The 25,636-nt window shown below is 36.2% G+C and overlaps 1 protein-coding gene across 1 annotated transcript in view; it reads left to right on the top strand.

Moving 5' to 3' along the window:
- Window positions 1–24,628, top strand: part of LOC148820996 (BTB/POZ domain-containing protein KCTD16-like) — a 43,713-nt gene extending 19,085 nt beyond the window's left edge. Inside the window, exon 2 of the mRNA XM_088933420.1 lies at window positions 24,486–24,628. Within this exon, the coding sequence (XP_088789546.1) occupies window positions 24,486–24,628 (143 nt within the window). The remainder of the gene's footprint in view (window positions 1–24,485) is intronic.
- The last annotated feature ends 1,008 nt before the right edge of the window (window positions 24,629–25,636 follow it).

The following is a 25,636-nucleotide window of genomic DNA, read 5'->3' as shown; positions in this document are numbered from 1 at the left end:
ATTTTTGGTAGATAATGCACAAATTCACTTTGTCCATTGACCTATCCTTACATAAGAAACACCTGTGCATATCCATAAAACCTGGAACTGTAGATAACCAAATTAAAACTAGCAGTGTAAATTTCCAGTTGATAAGCAAATCTCTGAAGGCTGGGAATTGAAAGCTCTCCATTATGTTTTCAGTAAGTAAAGGTTATGAAACAATTTATCAATGCTCAGAAAGGATAAGGAATACCAAAGGGGTTTAGGCAGATGATTAAGATAATTTTACAGAAACCAGGAAGACCTTTGCAGGGCAGATAGTAGTAGGCTGCAGTGGATTTGACTTCTTTCCTCAGCCTCTTCAGAAAATATTAAATATTGCATGTTGTTTGCAAAGGCTGTGGTTTCTGCAGAGTCAGAAAGAAAATGCTTATGATGCTGCAATAGCTTTCATATCACTTCATCGTGATTTGATGGCAAAGGCAAAGGGGAACTTCAAAGACACCTTAGCATGAGCCCTCATTAGTTCAGACCTTTAAATGTTACCTGTCTGATCAAGTGTTTTCATTACGCCTGTTTAGAAAAGTGCACAGCCCTGCTTAGAAGTAGATTTGCAATACATACATGGTAAATTATGAAAGATTCCATGGTGTGAACTTTGATTTATAAGCCTTTTAATGGAATTGAATATTTCACAGTAAAATGTTACTTTAAAGTGTAAAGTGTTACTTTAGCACAGCATAGTACAGTATGGTGAAAATATCTTGTAGCAATGCTTTACTGTCCCTGCAGCAAAAAAGAACTCAGAAGTGACAAAAAGAGTCATTATTGCTCAGTTTTAATAGTAAGAAAAAATACATTTATGTTCCATTTTTTATAGGTCATTTTTGTTTTGCACATCAATGCAGAACGTCTGAATACATCTTTGAATGTCTTTATTATTAACCAGTGTTAAGTTATTATTAAGGTTATTATTATTAAGTTATTATTAATTATTAAGGGTGTGAAGTATGAATGACTTTCTCGTTCCCATTAATTTAAATTATGTTATGGTTTAATACAGATTGTAGCTTTTATTCTGAATTAATGTCTCTTAATTCTTCAGTGACAAACTCATATTTTTGCATTTTTACAGTTTCCAAGAATTAGCAATTCATGATTCTTGAGAATATACTCAAAGCATTTTGTATCATAGGTCTAATAGATGCAGATAATGTTTCTGTAAACATGAAAGCTTTGGACAGGAAAAATCAATGTTTTGGAAAGTGTGGCAAAAAGGTGAAAATTTAATGTAGGTCTGTCTGATGCTTGCATTTTATGTGCAAATAATCTATCAGGTTTTCTTCAAGTAAAGAAACAGAAGGCTTGTACCCTGCTTTCTGGCTTGCAGTAAATATTTTATAATTGCATGATCCATCCATCCATTTTCGAACAGCTTCATTCAATTCAGAGTTGCAGGGGAGCCAGAGCCTATCCTGGCAAGCAACAAGCACAAGGCAGGGTACACCCTGGATGGGATGCCAGTCCATTAGAGGGCACACGAACACAGACACACACTCACACTTGGGCAAACTTTCTCACAAGCCATTGAATCTACCAGTATGTCTTTGAACTGTGGTAGGAAACCACTTGCACCTGGAGGAAAACCACGAGAACAGGGGGATACTCAGATTTTTACATTTTAAGTTTCATGTATATCTTCAAGAATGAGAAATTCATGATACTTGAGAAAGTATTGTAGGCATTTAGTATTATACTGTAGGTGCAATAGAATAGATGCAGATAAAGGGAAAACATCCAAATGCCATGTACAGTAGATAGCACCCCAGGAACTGAACCCAGGGCCCCAGTACTACGAGGCAGCAATCCTAACCAATGCGTCACTATGCCTCCCTCATTGCATAATATAATTAATAAACATAATTTAAGTATAATTATGGAAATTAAACTTAAAGTATGAGCTGTTGGATCCTCCTTTGATAATAATCTGCTATTATATTTTTGTATCTGTATTTGGAGTAATATACATGATACATTATGACGTTTTGCCTTCATATACTTTCTACAGTTATTACAATGCTTCCTGCTGCAGTTAGGCTTTTCTTTACAATTTAGAGTTTAAACAGTTTGATCCTGATACATGACACTCTTCTGAATAGGTTTACTGTAGAGAAAGAATCACAAATAAAAAAGAGATAGGTGGAGTATTTGCTCTGTTCTCAGCAAAGGCTAGATATTGAGTTAGTCACCACCTCAATTTTTGTTTGGAAAGGAATGATTTTGGATGTCTTATTGAACTCCAAAGTGACATACTGTAATTGAATAAAAAATGAACAAACCAGTATTACCTACCTGCAAATTGCAAGATGATTTTTCTGCACAGCTGTGGTCATTGAAAGCTCTGCCATGGTAATTACTATCTAGTATAAATTGCCCTCCGCCCCTGCAAAGGCCTTCACACATTGTGATGTTAACTAATTACAAGGAGGCCTTTTAAATTATTGATGACTTTGTTTATTTAGCTCAATACTTCCTTTGACCCTCAAACCTGTACTGTAACTCATGCAACTTTACACCAGCAATCTGTGACAGGTGGAAAAAATATTGGCTCAACTTTGTCCAGCACTGCTAGGCTTCCTTTTGCAAGAAAAGCCCATTTGTAAGAAATTTAGTAACTACAGTAAACAGTACAAACCACCAGGGAAAAACCAAGGCCTTCCTTAGGCATAACCCTCAGGTTTGTTACCCTTACATATTTTACCATTTAGCTTCTTACAAACAGGAACACATTACAATACATTATTTGATGTTAGAATACTGTAAATATACAGTATAAGAACTACATTTATTTAAATTATTTTTAAAACGTAAATAATTCAGTGATTTATAGTAGTTCACAATTAATCAGCTGTCTTGCTCAGCTTTAGAAGGGCAATGTTTTTCTTTAAAATTGAGTGCATTGTTTAAAAGCGGTCATCAGCCAAAACTTCCATTTAACCTCAATTTTTCTAATATGTGCCCCGGTAAAAATCCAGGGTGAAGACTGTCTTTTGTGCTTTTAAATAAGCAAACATGACATCCACATTAGAAAGGGTGAGGCTGAAAATTACTGACCCCATAATCAAATGTGTGTGTCCATGAATCATCACCAATCACGATCAGATTTGTATTCAAAAGAACAATTTTATCCTGGTGTGGGCAACACACATACCGGATTTCTAATTAGTGACCATTTCACCTGTATTTTACTGAGCCCTGCCAGTGAAAACGTCAAAGGCTTCATACTCAAGATCAACACTAATATATTAATCGAGAGTGAAAAAGAGTTCAGGGCTATATTATTTGAAGACTACTGTATACTGTATGTATCTAAGCATCTTCTTAAAAAAATATTTTGTTCAGCACATCCAACACACTTTGACAAATACAGAAGTTATTTACAGGAAATGATTTAGTCCTGTGTAAAAAAGCATGAGCCCCTTGTAGAACATACAAAACACGTACATTAATTAACCACGTAATAATCAAACTATTTATATGTGTGAATACATTCAGATTTTTTTCTTCTCTAGAACCAGGCCGTTGATAATTCTTTTTATTCCTGTAGTTTTAATGGAGTTTGCGATGAGATGTTTTTTTTTTCAAATTGCTCTTTATATTTCAGAACGCAGTGTCAAACAGGATGTCACAGACATTTAAGAACACCATAGGAATGCAACAGTAATTTAATAAACCACCATTAAGAACTCCTGAGTTAAACACGTCCTGGGTTTAATTCATTTTGGCAATTTAATTAATCTTCTGATACCCTGTAGAACACTGCGGTGCTCATTTAAACTTATCGGCAAAGATGGTTTCCTAAGAGACCACATTGCACCAATTGATTTTGTACACCATGAAGAAATGAGCTTATACCAAAGGAGCCTGAGAAGTAATATTAATCAGTAGTTTCAAAAGGATGCCTGCTCTTGGATTTCTTGTTCGTGTCTATTTGCATTGTGGGGAGATGATTGACATTCAATTTTCTTATTGCGCTAAGCCTGTCAGTCCAGCTTATACCCAACTGCCTAACAAACTTAAATCAGCTTTTAAAATCCATATATCACAAAAATGTACCTAATATATCTTAATAATTAAACTTATGTCTTTGTAAGTTCGACTACTACCTTTTCCTCATTTTTTTGCTGTATTTTTCCAACACATTGCACATTGATTTTTCCAATTTTGCCAACAATTTCATAACCTTACCTTTGTATTATTACATGTACTGTATGTCTGCAAACAGGACACAAAATTGTTCAAGAGCAACATAAATGTACATAAAAAAGACTGAAAGGTAGCATTAATTAATACGACACATCTTATTTACATACTGCCCGCTAATCACAGTTCCACTTCACAGCTCAGTGTCAGAATTTGTGAGCACTGAACAGCCATATCCTTCCACGAATCATGAAATGTGTGGAATCAGCATTTTATTCATTGTTATGTCATTCAAAAAAGAGCAATAATTAATATGTTATAACAGGAGGGTTTTTGGCATTATGAAGCTAAAAATAAATTGGTAAAAAATGTTACTGATCTTCTTCTGCAGAATCTGTAGATTCTGTTAAAATTTTCTGGTTTCTTTTGTCACACAAAAACTACTGCCTGTTTCTCAAAGACGAATGTGTTACTGCTGAGATCAGTATTCATTCATGCATCAATGTTCCTTTAGTACAACAGAGAGCAGAGAGTAGATATTCTAAAACAGAAGGGGGTTTAATACTTTGGAAAAAAGAGCATATTTTTTATTCTGTACTTTGAGATAAACCTCTCTGGAGTGTATTTCTATAGCCAGCATGGAATGTGGCTAAATTTGCCTCAGTACATTTATTCTGGCTGTCGCTTTTGACCAAGATTAAAAATAACCTTCTTTACTATGATGTTTTGGAAATTGTAAGGCCTAACTATGTATCTACCAAAATGCTAGAGTTGTCGCACACCACCAGGCAAGCAAAATATATTTTTGCAGTGTGTTCTGTTCTGCGCAATAAAGATGGCTGGCTCAGGGTGATGGTTCGCTTTGCACAATCAAATTTCTGCAAATGTTCACATCAAGTAGGCAATTGTCATCTTGGCGCCTAAAATGGTTCAGTGCTAAAGTTAATTTATTATGTCAGTTTCTTACGTCATGTATGAGGGGGTTGGATGGTTACATACATAGCTGTGTGCAAATCTAAATACATCAGTGAAGCTAGAGCCCTTTGTGCAAACCAACATGTACACATGTCCTAATCTGCGCATTTCCCCCCTGTTAGTTAGATACTGTATGTGGGTCAACCCTAACACTCATCTGAGCAAGGAGGTATGGTATACGTTTTCAGGTGGTATCTTGAAATCAATATTATTGACTGCATCTGAATTATGAATAGTAATAAGAAATGTGCTCTGCATTAATGATTCTTCTGCTACTTGGAAGCTTATGTGTGGACATGGAGGATCAGTCAAGGTACAAAGAGCCACAGTTCTAAGTTCTCAGACACTGCAAAATATAAAGGGAATATATCCAGCCATGTAAAAAGCTTTCTTTCTTATTCAACAATGAATCGAAAACTACAAATTGCAAAAGAAATAAAAAAGCCATATTAGACTGGCATCAGAATGTCAGAACTTATATTCAATAAGGCAGCATGCCATTTTCCTACTTTTTTTCTCCTCCTACACATCATTACGATAGTTTGTATTTGCCCTTTAAACAGCTGCTGGGCTCATCACTTTTGATGCATGCATGCATAAAATTACAACTAAAAATGTAATTTATGCATTTCCAGAAGAAAATGGTTTTCTATATTAAGTTGCTAAACCAAAAACCTGTTCTGTGTAGACTGAGAGGACATGGTAACTCCGTGAAGAATGTAATCAAATGGAATCTCAAATAACCTGGTTACTTTTCCAGTCAGACCGTAAGTTAATGGTAGAGATAATGAAAGATGAACTGCCTGACTTCATGGCTTTCTGAGCATTAAAGAACTCTTTTCACAGTTTTCACTCACAGAAGGGAGTTTTGTGCAAAGCTCCCAAGAGACATACAACAAACACAACAATCAATACCCATACTGACAGTCCATGCCTGATCAAAATTGTCTTGTTTGCACACAACAGTATTGCTAAGCTCTTCAACATGCACATGAATAGATGCACAAATAGGTAGGATGTACAGCAGGCAAATATCCAGAAGTCCACAATAAACAGGGATTTGCAAAATGATTTACTCCAGAAATTTACTCCAAAATTTCACCCTGTTTTCGGAATGTGAAAGCAAACATTTATGGACAAAGATTTGTTAATGCACATAAAGAATTGAGACCTGATTTGTTTTTGTTTGGGATTTTTTTGGAAAGTCAGTGGCATTTTACTTATTGGAAAGAAAAAGGTGGAGTAAGTTCTTCACTGTAAGCAAATGATTCTGAAAGCTTTAATAAAGCTTTTTTTAAATAGTTTTTTTCATGCTGCAATAATCTATAGTTGTTGCACCCTACTGCAAGAAATCCACACAGAGATTGTTGCAGAGTTGCAGAACAATTACTTCTGAGAATGAAGGCCTTTTCTAGTACTAATATCTAGGTAAAGAGTTAAATGTTTTATTGTGACATTATTATTTTAATTTTGTATGTGTGCAAGTGTTTTATTTAATTTATTGAGGTTAGATAAACTGTTACTATGAGAAGAGCTATGAGAAGTGAGAATAAAATAATTCTAAACACAAAAAAATAGATTAAAAAAAAGCCTGCATATTTCTAAACTTAAAATATTGTTAGAGCCTAGATTTAATAATGTATTGCATTACAAAATAGCTTGAACAAATAGCTTGCGTACTACCACAATTATTATCATTAGGAGAGACTGAATTTCCCTGCAGTCTTTAAAAGCTTTTCCCTGTCAATCTGAAAATGTCAGCTGACACATTACACTGAAACTGAAAACTAAAAGCTCTCATTTGGTAGTGCTCATTTACATGAAAAACCTTAAAATGTTCATGATCCTATTATTGGAAATGGCCTGGTGTGCATGAGGAGTCCCCAGAAGACCCAGGAATCCATTTGAAAGTGATTCTTAGAGTCTGAGCTCTCCCGTGCTTGGAAGACACTTCTCCTTTTACTGTAAAGGGACAAGAAATTGGACGCTGATTTAATTTCCGAGGAGACAAAGTGCGTTCCTGAGTCTGCTTTCCGCCATTCATGGATTTAGCACATTAGAGCATGATATACTTCCTTGGCAGATGAACATAACAGCAGACTTTCAAACTTTTTTTATCAGAAATGGCAGGTTAGCTGGTTCAAATTATCAGAGGCTTCCATTCCTCTTTCTGTTACAAGCATGTCAGGACAGTGTGCTATACTGAGGGGTTTAACAAAACGTGCTGTTTTTTTCATCTTATTTGCATTTTCTGTTTTATACCTTCCCAATTAGCCAATTGTTTCTTCGACGTCTTCGGCTCATGACAATGACTTGTGTGTTGTACAAGGGAAATGAGGCTGGGCTGACAGCTGTTCTAGGTTGGTACCACCCTCCCCCCAGCCCACTCACTTGTTTGGTCAGTGGTGGGAAAATTTGTAGCCTCTGGCTTTTTGTAATATTAGACAGCCAAAGAAGAAAATGCAGGAGATGCAGCTGAACAGAACCCCTTCTGGTGTATAATTGTTCATGCGACTTCGCAGGAGGTGTCCCTGGTGTATGATTTTACATTATAATCATGAATCCCTCACAAAAAAAAACATTTACAAGAGGGTGAAGAGAGAGCATTAGAGTGTTTTGTTAAGACCTGTCAAAATGCTTAAGGTGGCGGGCAGACTAAGTCGTACAATTCCACAGCAAACGCTATCGGTCTCAATACATGGAACTCGTTCCTCTGAACTCCCTGTGACGGTCTGGGGATGCCACGTTAGTACTGTCTGGCGTCTTTCAATTTTATAATGTTATCTACTACAGGAGAACAAGTCACACAAATATGTGTCTAGTCTTCACAGCACAAGGTTAATCTTCCAAATCACTTTCAAAACCAGAAAGTCTAACCCCTTCTCTGGAGCCTTAGCTTTCTTTCAAGCTGTCAGACTCTAATTCAGCAGCAAATCCAAAAGATTAAGGTCCTTCCCACACCGGAAGACAATAGATTGTGTTTGCCATGCCCTTTCATAGGTTGAGAAACAAGATAATTGTTGACAGCTGAGTCTCATTACACAGCTAATCAGTGCTCCTCTTTTTTTCTGAACCATGCAGAGGAAACTTCAAAATTCAGCACACAGGGTTGTAGCAGGCAGTGACTTCTCAGACCTCTAGGTCCATAATATACACTCTCTATAAACCTGTCCCACATTCTGTCGTACACCCAACCTATGAAGCCATTGATCTTTGGACATGCCGCAGGCTCCAAAGCACCCTCCAAGAAGAGTGACACATCTCTTGCTTGGAGGCAGGGATATTTTGCAGCGGGACAGCTTGTCGTGCGACGTTTCTCGCCAAGACAGTTCACTGTGGTGACACTTTTCTCCACAAATGATTAGCTCCAGCGACATTTCATAGCTCTGGCAACTGGCTGTGGGTACTCTTTGACTGCAAGTTACTGTAAATGACACTATTCTGAAAAAAAAAGAAAATGCATAGGTCCAAAAGTACACTTATATTGTCAGCAAAAGCTTTTTTAAAAAAGAATAAGTAAGATAAAAATCAAAGATATCCACACACAACTGTGGGAGCTTTACAAGATGACAACCATCAGTCACAGCACTTGGATACAGAACATATCCAGGCTGTGGCTAGTGGCAAGACACAGGAGTTGTTGCTTTGCTGGACGACAGGGGTTGTCACCCTATTGGTGGAGGATCCAGTTGTGTGTCAGTGCTTATAGAATTCCCATTACACAGCCTTTGTCAGCTTTTTTTATCACAGAAATTTTATTGGCTTTCCAGTATCGAAAAGAAAAACAAATGCGTTCAAGAAGAAACAGCACTTGTAGAGATACATTTTTGTACTGGTTATCACCCAAGCTTGAGACTGCAATCTCTGGAGCACAGAGCTCAAAGTATTTGTTTAAGCTACTCAGGAGCCTGAAGAGCATTTTATGACGGAAAGGAGGGTGACATTCCTGGATTTATATTCATCACAGATCCTGGGTCTCAGCAAAAATGATCATTGATGACCATTTTTTCACCATTCTTCAGCTGATTTAGCCCATGTTATGTTCAGTACAATACCAAAACAGGTGTAATTACATTGAGCGTGTGTAGTTACACATACAATATTCTATCAACATCACAATGTGTTCTGGAACCTGAAAGATGCACAAAGCATTTTGTGCAACTTCTTCTATTCTTTCTTTCATATTGTCTTTGATATCAGCACTGCTTGATTCATTTGATTACTGAGTCTAGTGCGTCTAGATCACGCAACTTAAGGAGTCCTAGCATTACAATGTAATTGGTGATCATTGGTACTGCATAAAAGGGCAAAATTGAACTAATTTCAATTTACTGTTTTCCAGTTCCCCTTCAGTTCTGGTTGTAACATTCATTCACTTGCAATACTTGCAACATTGTGCCTGAAGTCCAGTGGGGTTTTGCTGTTTGGTAAGATTTCCAAAGTGGGTTCACAGGTGATCCTCCAGCTTGTGTGAACAGAGAGAATCCAGGATTTGAACTCAGCCAGAAAAATAGGATGAAAGGTTCAGTAGGCTAGAATGTTTCTTGTAAATACCATATGGCCTTTACTGTGCTTTGTGGGAAATGCCAGCTCTGTTCTACATCTGTGGAAGCACAGTTTTCTTGGTGTCTGGCAGATTCCCTTCAGGATTAACAAATCACGGTGTTGGTGGCAACTTCTGTAGTTCTTTTGCACTGACAAGTTCAGGTTGCACAGCAGTCGAAAGCTTGACGACTGCATCACACAGCTGACATTCGCTCTGTTTTGTTTTGAACAGTCAATTTCAAAGCCAGACAACAGAGGGAGTGAAAAACAATGTACATCTTGCCTCGGGGCCCAGTCACATGAAGAAATAAAATTGTCAGCCTCTGCTTTCTTAATCTCAGTTTATCCTTTGGATTTTACATAGTATTTAAATTTGGAGGCTTTGAGCAGATATCAGATAAACACCATTGTGGTGCATTGATTTCAGATGAGTTTCAGATTTTAATGAAATACCTTAGTGCATGTAGTGTGGTCAAAGATGTACTGTACCACCCATGTATTTCTGAACACATGGCTGCAAATAAGCTTCCAACCGCTTGCAATTGGCTTTTGTGAGTTAATAATGAGTATATTTACACTACTTCTTTTAGAAATCAGATCTACTTACCACATTGGTTGTCAGTCCATCTGTCTCTACCTCAGTGCACTGTTAAACTGCAACCAAATGGACAGACTATTCTCTAAGGCTTTAATGACAAGTACACATGGAACCTAATGAAAATCCTCCTGCCAAAAACAATACCTACTCTTTGACCTCTCTGGCATTCAAGTGAGGAGTAACTCAACCATCATAATTATACATTTCTAATCCAACAGAGCAGCATAAAGTACTTTTAACCTGCCAGCTGCATAGTGCTATTTTATTATTTTGTTTCTTTAGCCTAGTTAAACTAACTAACCAACAATTTATGTATATTTGCTGCATCAACAAACCAAGGGCGTTCTTAAGAATCTGCTGGTGTTCTAGAGGCTAGAGTGATAAAAAAAATCAGTTTTGACCTCTTTCTTTGCTAGTGGTGCTCAGTAATACAAGAGCATTTAGTCATGATGGAAAATCTCTTTTCCCTCTGATTTCTTTATACAGAAGTCTTGTTCTTCTGCTTGAGCAGTGCAATGGGAAAATTTCAGTGGTAGTTCTATGTGAAAATGGCACTTTACACTGCAGAATCTGAGCACGTTGAGCAATATGAGAGTATTAGTAGATTCTTTTCTAATACAAGTGTTATTTAGAAAATCACTGGAAATGTTTCCTTTAATAGAGTTTGGAAATGTTTCTGATGTGCCACTTACCTCACTAACACTACTGCAAATACCAAAAAAAGGATGAAAGGATGAAAAGACTACAGGATATTTCCCATTACTGCCATCTAATGTGCTCATACACATTAATTTCTGGATTTTAAGTGATTCAAAGCCACAACGTAACTAACTTTGTCTTCCCTTCATTCTGTGCACATCTGTTAAAATGAAAGATACACTGGTTAACGTCTTAATTGTTAAAACAAAATCCCCTTGATCACATACAAGTTCAGGAAGAAGCAGTAATTCAAACACAACAATAATGCAAATAAATCTTTGCATAAAATACAATGATATACTAAATTCAATGACAAATTGATTTTAAAAAGATAACCACACTATGCAACAGGCAGAGCAAATGCAGGCTGATTTGGAGGGTCAACCACAGTGTTACAGTGGTCACAGTGTTAACACACATTGAACATATAAAGGTCAATTGTGTTGTTCCCTTAACTTTGATATGCAGTGTAATTCTGTACTTGGCATATTTTTTTCTCTTGGCAATTATAGGTTCAGAATCAGTACCTATATAAAATGAGGCTCCTTGTCCACATGTTGTGGCCTCCCATTTCATCCTTCAAAACACAGAGTTAAGGGATGAAAAGAAAAGGCAAGACACAATTGCAAATTTGGCAGAAATGTAAATGCAGAAAAAGCCATCTAAAGGGCGCTGTAGTTGAATCCATAAATGCAATAAGAAATAGTATTTTCCCCCCAAAAAAACTCTTTTATTATTTAATAGAGAAATAAAATCCATTAAATAACAGTGCTTTAATAATGATTCCAAGATTTGACATTAAACTGACAACATTGACAAAACATTGTCAAAAACTGGAAACAGGGGTTTGGTTGTTTTAGAACTCTTTAAATATATAAATCTACATGATGAACCATAATTAGAGATGTATATACATGTAGCTCCGCTGCCAAAGAGATTGCATTAGCAAGTACTAATGACTTTAATGGAGCAAATTGCATCAATAACAATGCGCTGTTTGAGGCTTTCTATCACATGTAAGTGATTGCAGCTGGATGTTCCACTGAAGGGGATAATAAGTTCTCTGAGCTCTCATCTCTGCTCTGTCTTGCTCAAAGGAGAGTGAAAGATGATGAGGAGGTGTGGTGGCACCTTATCACATTCCTGTCTGGCTATTCATTGTTGGGATAATAGATAAAAATCACCCTATGTGTTTCTAAACGTCTGCTAGAACCATAAGGTCATAAGAATTCTTTCAGGCATTAAAGTTGACTTGATTGACAAGATTATATTTTTAGAAATGGCGAGTATGTCATGATTTTTAACAACAGAGCTTCCTTATTAATGTTTAGGGGAAACCTAATGTATTTGTTGATTGCCTAATAATGTTGATACCAGCAAATACGATGTATCATATTCTCAGCAGCACAATTTTAAGATTAATTTTGTGGTGGCTGCCCAAAAATGTAGAGTGTCCTAGAGGAAAGAAGCAGAGGTACTGCTCTGTGTTGTATCAAATATCAAAGTTAGAGGAACAGAGTATTGCTTTTAAACAGAATTAAGGGAATTAAGGTCAGGAAATCTATTAAGTCACTTTTTGGAAAATACAATTGATTTTTCACAATTTTTTATAAGGAGCTTATTTTAAATTAAAGATTATACATTGAGTAGCCACTTTATTAGGTACAGTACATATATCTAACAGAAGGTTGGTCCCCAATTTGCCCTAAGAACAGCCTGAATTTGTTGGGGCATGGACTCCACAAGGTGTTGAAAGTGTGGCACATCAATGCCGGCCTATGTCAACTCCAATGTGTCCCATAGCTGTTGCAAATTAACTGGTGGAGGATCCCTACTTCGAATTGTTTTTTCCATCTCATCCCACAGATGCTCTATTGGATTGAGATCTGGTGAATAGAGAGGCCTGTGCATTAAGCTAAATTCACTGTGAAGTTCCTGGAACCATTCCAGAATTGTTCTAACCTTGTGGAATGGAGTATTATCCTGTTGAAAAAGCCCATTCGCAGATGGGTACACTTCTGCCATGAAGGGATGAGCCTGTGACATTCAAATGTTTCTCTACTTGTATCAAGGGACACAATGTGTGCAATGAAAATACAGCCCACACCATCACACTGCCAGTACCAGCCTGCATTGTTGTCACCAGGCAGGATAGATCCATAGATCCACGGTTTTCACCATATCCTAGTCCTCCCATCAGTGAACCAGGGATTCATCAGACCAGGTGATGTTTTTCCAAACCTCCAGTGCCCAGTGTTTGTGTTCCTTAGCCCACTGTAACCGGACCTTCTTGTTTGTCGCTGATAGGAATGTAACTTGGTTGGGCTGTCGGCTGACATACCTCATCCATGACAGGTTTGACGAGTTGTGCTTTTTGATATGCTTCTTTTGGCACCAATGTACTCAGGTGGTAGTTGATTGACTGCCGTCCGTCTGTTACTCTGCATAAGTTGCATGAGCCTCTGTCGACCCCTTCAATCAATGGTCTCTTTCTGTCCACAGGACCGTGGTTGGCTGGATGTTATTTGGGTGGTGGCCCATTCTTGACACACTCATTACACTGTCATGCATGAAAACCCCAGCATGGCTGCTGTTCCTGATACACTCACTCAGATATGTCAGGCGCCCACTACCCTGCTGTATTCAATGTCACTTAAATCTTTTGCCTTGCCCATTCTTCCTCAGAATTGCACTCACACACACAATCCATAGGTACCTGCCTACTTGGTTTAAATAGCATTGTCTGCACACATATGATGCTGTGAATGATTCAGCAGTCAATTACATGAGAAGGGCAGATATACAGTGCTTAATAAACTGGCCACTTAGAGTATATGAATAACAGTCTTTTATAAGACTAAAATGACAGCGCTTATTGCCATATTTCTGAGTTACTGTATTAAGAAACAGATCATAGTCCTAGTTTAGCAGTATGTTTTATGATATGGACTCCCTCAGGCTCATGTATTAATTACTTTTATTCCTGAGAGTTTCTTTTTCTTGGTACCACAGACATCATAAAAAAACTCAGCCCAGCAAGAAGGCGAACCCTCTACATCACATGGGAATCAGAAACATAAATAGAATTACATTAGTTATGAATCAGTGCATGAAACAAAAATAACAGCTCAAGCTGGACTGTTGCTTATATTCCCTGATGGATACTGTGGGCTACAACTTTTAAATCATACAAAATAGTTGAAAGAAAAAGAAAGTCGTGCCTGCTACATGTGCAACAAGCAGAGTATTCAACACTCTACTATAATTACTCTGTGCTCCTGTTGTACATACTGTATGATTAATTTGTCTGGAGCTGTGGTCTTCATCTGCCCTCTCTAGTTTCTTATTCAGAAAGCTGGTAGCAGGAAAATGTCATCTAACAAACAGGACAAGGCAACCTTGACATCAAAGGAGCTTTTGATCAGTTTTGTAAATAGAAATTGAATGGCTGCATGGTATGCTAATTATGCAAATTGTTTAAACTATACATTTCCAGAGGGGCCTTAAGTCTAACCTGAGACATCATATTCTTTTATTCTGAATGTCATATTTCTTGAACGATGAAGGCAATCATTTAGGATCAGCTGGTGTTTAGTGTAACATCCTCTCTCCAAGCCAGAGCTAACATCTCATAGGGGCCCGTACTTATCCTTAAGTCTGTTTGCATATTTAATGTCTGCTTTTCTTCTTTTCTTACTTTTCTGCATGGAATTAACCTCTACTTGTTTTTATTTTGCAGCTCCCTGCTCAAACAGCTACTGTATCTATCTTTCCTTTCCTCTGTCTGTCTATCAATTACCCTGTGTGACATCAACTCTGGCGTTTTTATCCCTGCACATATATAATCTTATAGATCTGTCAGACACATCCTGCAGAGATAACCTGAGATCTTACTTCCTCTCCTTGATTGCTAGCACTTGTAAAGATTTTTCTCTCACTCAGTGGCAAAAACTACAAAGAATGTGTTTGGTATGATCCTGTGAGTATTCACACTTAATTCTGCTAATGTACGTGTCACGGTTTTGGGAGTTGTAAGCAACAGAACACATGAAATAGAATTTGAAAAAATTGTGACACAGAACAAAATTCCAAAGTAAACGTATTATACAACATCCATGGTATTAATAAAACTTAAAAAGCAGTGTATTTCTTCCCAATGACCTTGACAATAGTTAGGCAGCTAGTGTACAGGAATGAGCCATCCACTTTTAACTAGTACTGAATGAATTATTCATTGAAGCAGCAGTGTTAGCAGCCATGAAATGCAATGCAGTCTATTAAATTATTAAATATTTGCTAAGTTAAGAGATGGGGCTTTGCAGGCCAAAAGATGTTCCTCCAGTGATGTGAAGGGAACATTTTTAACAGGACCTAACCCTCTTTGCTTCAGCTTAAAAAAAACAAATTTTTGTCATCTTTATAAGGCACATTTTGACCTTCTTTTTAAACAAAAGTGGCACCAACAAAAATTAAAAGTTCTAAAGAGGGAACAATATTGATAAATATACTCCTGACACCCTTTAAAAAGGAAAAAAAAAGCCTTTCAGATTATTTAATATTATTTATTATAATGATTTATATTGTGGTTTATAATAAAATACCACACTCAATTACAAGCAAGTGTACAGCTAGACTTTTCCTTATTGATTGTAATTTTCTTCTGCTTCAATCATCTCTGTGGAAAGGGATGGAAATGAAGGATAAGGATGACAACGGTTTTTCTGTCCTTTCTTTTACCTGCAATGCATGATTATCAGGCAAGTGTCCTTCATGTTCAAAGAAATCTGATTGAGGCTGCTGATTATTGTATATGAAATGAACAGGAAGCAATATGGCCTAGTTCAGTGGAGCCGTGCTGAGGAAACGTCTCTGAAAGCCTGTTTTCCTCCAGATTTTGAATAAAAAAGGCAAATTCTCTGCGGCAAAGCTGGGAGGCCTCAGGCTCGGAGGCGGGTTCTTTGCTAAATTGTTTTTTACAATGGAGCTCCCCAATTGGCCAGGCGACTGCATTACCACATACAGTAGTAACATATTCACAGCAGCCTCAGATGCATTCTGTTAATATCAGAGAAGAGCTGCTTCACATTTCAGAGAGCATTCTTCAGCAGCCGCTTTTACAGGAGGGTTGATTTCATCCATTATTCAAACACCCTATGAAAGAGCATCCAGAAATACTAATATAAACTAAAGGATTTTTCTAGCAATCTGTAATATCTGTGGCAGATTACAAATTTTGTCTTATACTATGATTGTCTCTCATCTTTTTATTTACTTGGCTTGAGTCCTGAAGTTTCAAAATGTTTTGAACCACCATTTAGAACAGGATAGTTTAAGATTCTAATGGCTTACAAAGTTCTAAAATTATTAAAATCTGTACAAAAATGGGTTATGTTTAGTAGCTTGTGATTTCCATTTCCAAGACAAGAAGGGTAAACTAATCTTTGTCTGACTCTATTTGACTCTATGTGTATCTTACTAATGGAATGGTACCATTGCCATTTGCAATAATGGAATCACATCAGCTTCTCATTAGAAAACATGTTTTCTTGTAGCATGCAAAATAAAAGAAGAATCTATTGATAACAAGTATAACAAGAAATAATATTATTTCCCCTAAAGGTTATATTTCATGTCTGTAAAGTTGAAGTATTTTTTCCAGGTTCCCTTCTGAAATAATGGAGTGGCTCGTTTTACCCAGCTAGAAGTCATGAAAAGAACTGTATATACTGTATACCCCATTTTATTCTATTTAAGCTTTTTTATTGAATCTACTTCATTACATTCAAAGTTTCTTTTAAAAAAATACATATTCCCAGAGGAAATAAATTCCATAAAGGAAATCTTTAATTTCAATACAAAGCATTTGATGTTATTTCATGTTATAGGAGATGTTGATAGAGCACAAACAGAGTTGGTGCCTCCAGGCTCTGCTCTTCGCAGATTGGGGTTAGCTACACAGGAACAAAGCTGTAGACAGCTCCTTACAATACAAAAGGCAATAAATGACAATGAAATACCTTGCTCTCGAACCCTCTTGAGGCTCAAAAAGAAATACTGTATGTTATTTGTTACATGTACAAAAGTTATGATGAAATTGAACAAAAGGAAATTCAAAAGGGCATCATGAAGAGCATATCAGAATCTGTAATTATCATATTTTAAATGTTTCTAATTCTGCTTATGAAATGAAGTAAAAAAAGGATGAGCAAATGGAAACATTTATTTTTCACCTTTCATAAAAACCTTTAGAAAACCCCGGACAAATGATGCCAATGTAAAGAAATTGTACAGCTATTGTTTCACCCATTTATTCAGAGAATAATAGAACCGCTTTCGGTTTCTAATAAATTACACATTTAAAAAACATCTGCCTGTGAATAGTTTGCAAGAAAAAAAGAAAAACATCTAGTTTAATTTAAAATTGAATTTAGCCTGACCTTCAATACAAATGATTTGGTATGATTTCAAAGTGCAGGCATTCACCACTGAAGGAAAGCACATTAAATGAGTAACAAAGGAAACAAAGTAGTGCTTTGAAACAAATCAGCATTTGTTAAACTCATTGATCCAGGTAAAATGGATGAAACCTAAGTAAAGAAACCTTTAAATAAAGAATAAAAATGATAAGGCTGAAGAGATATGTAAGGGGTTTCTAAAAGGTATCATCATTACTCAAGAAGCCAAGATCCACCTTATTCTGGAACAGGTTGGGAAGGATTGGAAAGTTAGAGTCTAGATTTCAGGAAGAAAGATTCACTGGATAACAAACCACTAAAGTGATGGCAAAATTTGTACAGAGATGTTAGCTTTTTTGGGGAGTGTAAACAGTAGGCTTTCTTTTATTTATATTAGTATAGTTCAGTGCCAAGACCTTTATGCAATCTTTAAACCTCGTGTCTCCAAAAAACCCCACATAACTAACATACAGTGCTGTAGGAACACTGAATATCTTTTTTAAAAGCCCTGAGAGAAACAAAGAAAAAAGCCATTGCCACCAAAATTCAAAAAGCAAAGCTCTAGACTTTCAAGGTTAGAAATACATTTCCTCAATTAATTGTGTCATAATATAAGAATATTTAGAATGTTTAAAAATATATTTTTATGACATCTAGCAGCAATGGTACTCATTCATACAGACTAGTATTTGGACACATTTGTGTTGAAAAGATGTTAATGCTTTTCAGCACATTTCTAAATATATTTTTCTAAATATAGTGGGATGTTTCTGTTACAGTCATTATTTCCCAAGGTAAATAAGGTGGATGTATTGCGTTTTGCATATTGTGTGCAAAACCTGAAGCAGGTCATTCAAGTAGGGGCAATCAAATCTGACTGATTTGGAAACAATCATTCAAGAAAAGAAAACCAATGCCCAGCTAAGCCATTTCTGTCAATGAAAAGGAAATTGTTCCCCACTTTCATAAGGGTTTCAATGCAAGAACCCACAGGCACAATTTATTTATTATTTGCAATATGTAGCAGTTTTTAAGTACCATACAGATCAATGCTATTTACATTTGGAACTGGGATTAAAGGGTCGATTTTGCACAGCAAGGCGTGATTACTAGGTAAACCCCACTTTCTAAAGCAAGGATAATACTAAACTGCATTTCATAGTTTACATGCTAATATATTCTGTTGCAAGTCATGGAATTCAGTTAAAAGAAAGAGATTTCTGGCATTTAGCTGTAGAGCCATAGGCTTAATAAAGTTTTTTTTTGAGTCTACAGAGCAGACACAAGAGCACAACAGTTACCGCATTCCTCCTTCCGACTTCTGTCTAGAGAACTCGTGCAGTTAGTTATTTATTAGGCTTTATGTGTTACTTTGCATTATTAGCCTGAGGCCTTCTCCTTTGAGGTACCCTCTACAAGTTGCTGGTCAATGCTGAGCTTGCCAGGCCACCCACAAGCCCTGGGCAGCAGGGGGGGCAGTCCACCTCCATCACCTCCATCAGACAAAGACAATAAAATGTCACAAATTTACTTCAGTGCTGTTGTCATGAACACGCAGAAGAGCCATTGTGAAATATTTCAATATATTGGAGTCCAACATTTTGTTTATGCATTCTTTCTAATGATTACTTATGAGTACCTGTGGTTTACCAGATACCTTGGCTTAGAATGAAATGCCAAAGACAGCAAATTGTTTCATCCTTCTTTGTGGCTGCTGACATCATCCTCTTGTTGTTTAGTTCAGGCATATGTGATCTTCAGTGGACAATTGTCGGAGGCAGTGAATTGGGAGCCTCAGATAATCATATTCTATCAATCATATTTAAATAAGACAATGGTGAAAATTTAAAAATTAAAAACATAAAATCAAAGAATAAGGAAAATGAACCACATTCATCTCCAACCTCCATTCAGTAATTTGGTCATATTCTAATCATTGTGACAAGACAACAACATTTAAAGGGACAGAGTACTTAATATTTTCATGTTTCACATTAACTCACCTGGCAAAGGAAATGAGAGCCTCAGCTGTAAGGTGGACATATTGGATGTATTTTAATGATTTTATGGACAGTTGGCTCTGCTCTTCACATCGTTACTTGGGCGGAAATTTGATATGCTTGTCTCTTCCTTTGAGCATAAGAACATACAGTAAGAAAGGTTAGAAATAGTTTATTATCTACTAATGACTTTACAATCTTTTGTATCTTCTAATGATTCTCAGTGATGTACCTTTCCCAAACAGCTCAGACTTTTTTATTCAATAAAGAAACACTAGGATTTTCTGAGGCATTGATTAATTAGAAATGTTACTTCAGTGTATTTTTTAATCATTATGTAAATGAGGGCAATAGCTGTTTTATGCTCTATTTATTCCATTCAGTGCTATGCAGATTAATGTTTAAGTTTGCTAATTAAAAAATAATAGCCATAATAAATATGCTGATATATTTTCATTTACTCTTCAATTAGATCCAACAGTGAAGTGGTTATTGGGAATTCCTTTAATGGTGGTTTAGGCTTTTAGTTATTTGGGCTTCCATATGAGAAGCTTATGTTTTTGCCTCACATGGAAAATAATTAAGCTTCCTCTAAAGAATGTTATGAGTTTAATTATTTTTAATTTTAAGTTTAAATGTAAGCAGAATGTTAAGTGTATGTGCTCCCATTTTTAATTTCATTTTTATTACAGATTGATTTATGCTAGGAAGAAAGATTTTAGGCCTTAATGGCATAGAATCAATGCAGATAATTCCCATGTTAGACTCCAGATAGTCTGAACTTTTAGGCAGATCTCCAGCAAGTGATGATAATTGTTCCTCTTAAAAAGACATAAAACATGCCTTTCATATCAGCAGTGCACTGTACAGAGTGCAGTGCCCTAAGATAAGAGAAATCAGTTCTGCTTGGAAAGACTTCATTAAGCACTCCCATATAAAATACTGTAAAAATGGCAATGACCAGTTATTAGGAAAGTAAGCAGATTGTGTTAGCATTCAGTCTAACTGAAACAAAATTGCATCTCAATATGTAAGCAGAAAACAATTTATATTTTAGTCCCTAAAATACCAACATGCTGCTATCGTTCAGACATTCAGTCAAACTGGTGGTAGCAGAGGTGTAAGTTATATCCTTTTTAAATTCATCTACAAGTAAATGCTTTAGGTGAGAGTGTCAGAGAGTGTTTTTTTCAAGGTTTACAGATATTGACCTACTACATTATCATATATTGATAATGTCAATATATATGTATTACTAATTCAGCAAGCTCAGGTATGCATAACTACTGGAATCTTTTTTGATGGATTCTGTACTTTTTGGTATTGAGAAGTGTTGTTGTGGGAATAACCTACTGTATCTATAATGTATGTATTACTCATAGCCTACAACTGCTTTATTAAGTATAAATCAAACATGGATAAAACATCTACAGTATAGGTAGATCTTTAATATTAATCACTAACAAACTCCCTATCATGCACCATTGTAAAAGATGATTGGGAGGTACGTTTTTGGTGTAATTCAGATCATTGTCAATGGATCAGTAATACAGTTCTCTAGACTCAGATGTATTGCGTTGTTTTCACTTCTAGGCATGGTGTTTTACTCAAATTGGTCCCATACAAATCTTGCTATATAAATGAGAATTTCTTCTCAGTTGACTTACTTGGTTAAATAAAGGAATAAAATCTAAATATGCATATGCTCAAATTACATAACTATCTTGTAAATTATGCATTAAGATGAAAATAAAATTTATAATAGCTATTTGATTAAGTGCCCTGTTCTACGATATTCATTATTGCAAGTACAGTGCAATTATCTCACTATACAAGGATGCACAGTTAAAGTGATAAAATAAAGGATGCTAAAAAGGAATAAATTCTGATTTTATTTCCTAATCCATATTAATTTTCACAGATACCATGATTCTTGCACTATTAAATTTGAAAGTATTAGAATGTCTCCCATCCTACTTCACACTTTGTTTGCTTCAAAGCAAAAACAGAAATATGGTCAGATACACTGTTGAAAAATGATGAGCTGAGACAAAATTTACATAATTTCATTTCTTTCAATAACAGTTAATCAGAAGTAAAATGTTAGTTAAGTTATGTGGCAATGCTATTCAAAATTTCTGTTGCAGTATGTTACACTAATGGGATGACATATGGGTGTTTTCAAAAACAAGGTTTTACAAAAGAATGTACTGTATGCTAATTTATCCAAACTTGAGAAGATATATGGAGTTCTTTAGGTAAGAGTGAGGTTATTTGTGACTCAATGGGAGCTATCAATGTTTATTGTGTGTTAGCCTTAAGTTTCTAAAAATAAACATTTGTAGTGCTTCTTTTTGTCAAACAAACATTGCTATATCAGCATTATCCCAATGGGTGTGTAATCTCATGTTGAATTTTGGAGTCTGAGTTTTTAATAACATGAGATATGATACATGCACTCTATTAAGATGTCTAATTTAGATATCAGATTTTTGTTATCTGTGTAGCTTTTCAATCTGCTCAAATGTCGATGTTGGATATGCTGAACCTGATTGAGAGGCTGGTCGTGATCGGCTAAGATTAACTTTTTAATTGAGTGTGTCATAAACAAATAAATAAGCAGATTTGTGTCTATATGTAGACTTAAACTTCAACCAGGTTGATGTGAGAACAACAACTCCAGCAGCAGGGAAAAGTTGATAAAACTTTTAAGAACATGGAACAAGAAGAGATGAATTATACATTAATGGGTTTTAAGGAAATAACATATCGTTCCAATCTACCTCAGTGCTGGTCTAAATCCTCTTCTTGGCTTAGTGTGAAGCTGGGATGTTTCACAGAGCCTGGGCCCAATAACCAGAGTTTTCTGTCGCCGATTAGTTTCTTTCATGCTGGCTTTCAACTTATATAAATATGGCTTTGCTCACTGTTGAGAGTCGCTGATAAGGTTCCCCTAGAGATGATGATTGGCAGCCTCACCATGCTGTGCAGATGTGAAGCTGGAAAAGCTAATTGACCATGCTGGCATTCAGTTTCACTTTCACATTGCTATCTTCCATTTTGCACCGGCTCTTATTAAAATATGTTGTTGCCAAACGAGAGGCTTTTTCCTTGTTTGAGCCTGTTTTCGAAGCCATTTGATGTTCACAGGCAACATGCCATTTTCCTGAGAGTAACCTGTTCCCTGAGAAGAGCAGAGGGTGAAAGCCTTACATTTTAGTACTGAAGGTCAAATCAGGAAATGCTTAAATTTAAAGGTTTACAGTTCTATCTGTAGGAACATATTGAGCTGCATGTGTGTACAGTGCTCGGCAAAAGTCATAGACAATCTAGAAGAGCAAGATGTGTACTGTATATTATGACCATCAACAACTTAATCTAAGCTTGCACTAGTTGTCCATTATTATTCCATTTTAGACTAGGTGAGAAGAAACCAAGCTTCTCATTTCGTAATGTTTAACTCCCACTGATCAGAGTCTTCACAAATGTGAGCAAGGTAAACTATGCCTGATCAGCCAATATGAAGTGTTGTGCTAGCTATTTCATCACATTTATCAATCAAATTGAATTGGCTCATTGTCAGGTTGTACCTTGTCATTAACAATTTCTACCTCTACACATCTATACACTAAAAAGCAACATTTTGTACTGAGAAGTACAGATCTATCAGGATTAACTGTGACTTTAGAAAATTAGCTAAAGTAATCAATCATCACTAAGTCGTGTTTTTGCATAAAGAAAGAAAGATTGTAATTAATGAATATACTGTAGAGCAATGCAAAATGTCTAAGACTAATTGTACAACTGTCAACAAGACACAACGATCTAGACGTATAAACCACCAAGGTCTAGATTACAGTATGTAGACAGATTTACACCATGGGACTGCTCTTGTAGTGTTTCAGGTTTGATGGTCACATGGAATGTGCAGCAGGAGTACTCAGGTTTGGTTTCCCATGTCTCACACTCCATCATCATAGCTGTATTGAAGACATTGGCGGTGTCGTAGCCAAATGGGAACACTGAACGCAATTAACTGGTCCCATTAAATCTGAACAAGCAGTCTCTCATAAAATTGGATATTAATGCAGATAGCCTTGTTATGTGAAGCACTACACAGAAATAAAAAAGTGTTAAACTCACCATTAATTTACATTCCCTCATTTATTGTATATCCCATCATTCTGTGAATTGCAATGACCTGCTGAGGACTAAATGTACAATCCCTTCAAAAACCCACCCAATGGGTAAAATACCGCTGAGAGAAATCAAAGCAGTGCGCAATAAAGTACACAGGACTGCAGGCAATGATCTGAAAGGATTTTACTGTATGAGTTTAAGTGTCAGGGATTGTGAAAAACAAATTTCTCCCTCAAAATGGTTGATTTCTGAGATGCCAGTCTTTGGAGTTATGCCTGGAAAAGCTCAGCATGCATGTTTTTTACGGGATTTTGCCAATAGTAAGTGGTGTAGGAATGAAAAGGAGTGATTCACCTCCTAAAAGCAAGTTTCCTGACCACTGAACTCTGAGATTTAGAGCTTAGACACAGCTGCCTCTGTCCTCAGACTGTGTGATTGGTTCTGTCCTGTTGAACTATGGAGTAATACTATTTAAATACTAGTTAAATACATGTGCTGTGTATTTACAATCTATTAAAATGGTTACTGCTTTCTAAAAATGTCACAGAAAAGACTTCTGTCTGTTCTGTATTGTTTGTCTGTAGGTTTTATATCTAAACTTCACATTGAACAAAATCCATCAGCTCACCTTGAGTTAGCAGTGCTCTGTTGTTTATGTGCATCAGCAGTGGAAAGCTATAAATATGATAGAAACAGTCTATTGTAAATTCTTTACATACCTAGACACTTACTTAACTGTTCACTTAGCTTTGTATACATTTGACACACAAAGAGAGAAAAAAAGTGCCAACATAAAGACCATAAGATTGCATATTTGTTTTACACAAAGCTACTGAAAATGCATTGTCTATTAGGTACATTACAACCTTGTTTTATTTTGCCCTTTAGGGCCATCAGGTTTGACTTCAAGCTCACTTCCTCTCAGGCGGCCTAGTGAGGCCAGTGTTGCAGAAACAGAATACTGGCTCATTCTTGCAGCCAGCTTGAGTGTCAGTGTGGTTTCTGCAGAGCCCAAAACAATCAGGAATTAAGGGAAAGTAGTATCTTTGAAGAAGTTCAAAACATCCAGTGTTAAAGCTCCAGCAGTTTCTCGGCATTGTCAGTGTAATTTTACAGTGTAAGCACACCGGAATTACAACCACTTTGATGAAATCTCATTGCTCCAACACTGCAAACCTTAGGGGCTGGATCTGATGTTGTTTGTCAGTTCAAAGTGAGAGAAGTGTGAAGAGGCTGACACCTGAAACTTCTATAATAATAGAATGCAGCATTGAAGAGATCTATAGAAGTTGGAGGAAGACAGCTTTTTTTTGTTGTTTTAATTTAAACAGTGCTGTTTCAAAGGAACGAATTATGCTAGATTGTGCACAAATATTAAAACCTTCTTAATTGACTGTATTCAGACTAAAGACCATAATTTTCTTATAATTTCAAAAGACAACATTTATGTCATGGAATATGTGCATCTTCAGTGGTGTTGACAGCAAATGAAGTGTCAGCCCCCTGTGGACTATAAACTTGATAAATAACACAGGTGAACTTTGGTGGTTTATATGTACTCAATTACAAAACGCTGGGAGGCTGGCATTAAAGTTTTTTAGTAATGCTTGTATTCAGAAAAGCACTTAAAGCCATCTCAGGTGCTCCATTTATAGCAATAGCTTCGGCTGAACAGTATGTGTGCTCAACCAAGAATCCTATATAATATTACGACTTAGGATAAAATTACTCAGACAATTATCATGTTTCGCTTGAATTTATCTGATGTGGTCCAGCTAACTATGTTACACTCATAAAGAATGAATGAATAAATGAATGAATGAATCATCATGCAGCACATAAATAAAAATATGTCATTTATAGCTCCACTGGTATTCATAAACACTTGACTTAATGATCAGAGAATTAGCATAATGTTTTCAGATTCTGAGGTATGCACCACTACTATATAGTGCAAATTTGTTAAAAATCCTCAAAGTCACTTCCTAATTTACACATCTTACACTGTTTCTAATGAGCCTCTGAGGAATCGTTCAATT

This window comes from Atractosteus spatula, chromosome 14 (genome assembly GCF_055471065.1).
Source record: "Atractosteus spatula isolate fAtrSpa1 chromosome 14, fAtrSpa1.hap1, whole genome shotgun sequence".
NCBI lineage: Eukaryota > Metazoa > Chordata > Actinopteri > Semionotiformes > Lepisosteidae > Atractosteus > Atractosteus spatula.
The sequence above is the reverse complement of the archived record's forward strand: the minus strand, read 5'-3'. Positions and strand labels throughout refer to the sequence as shown.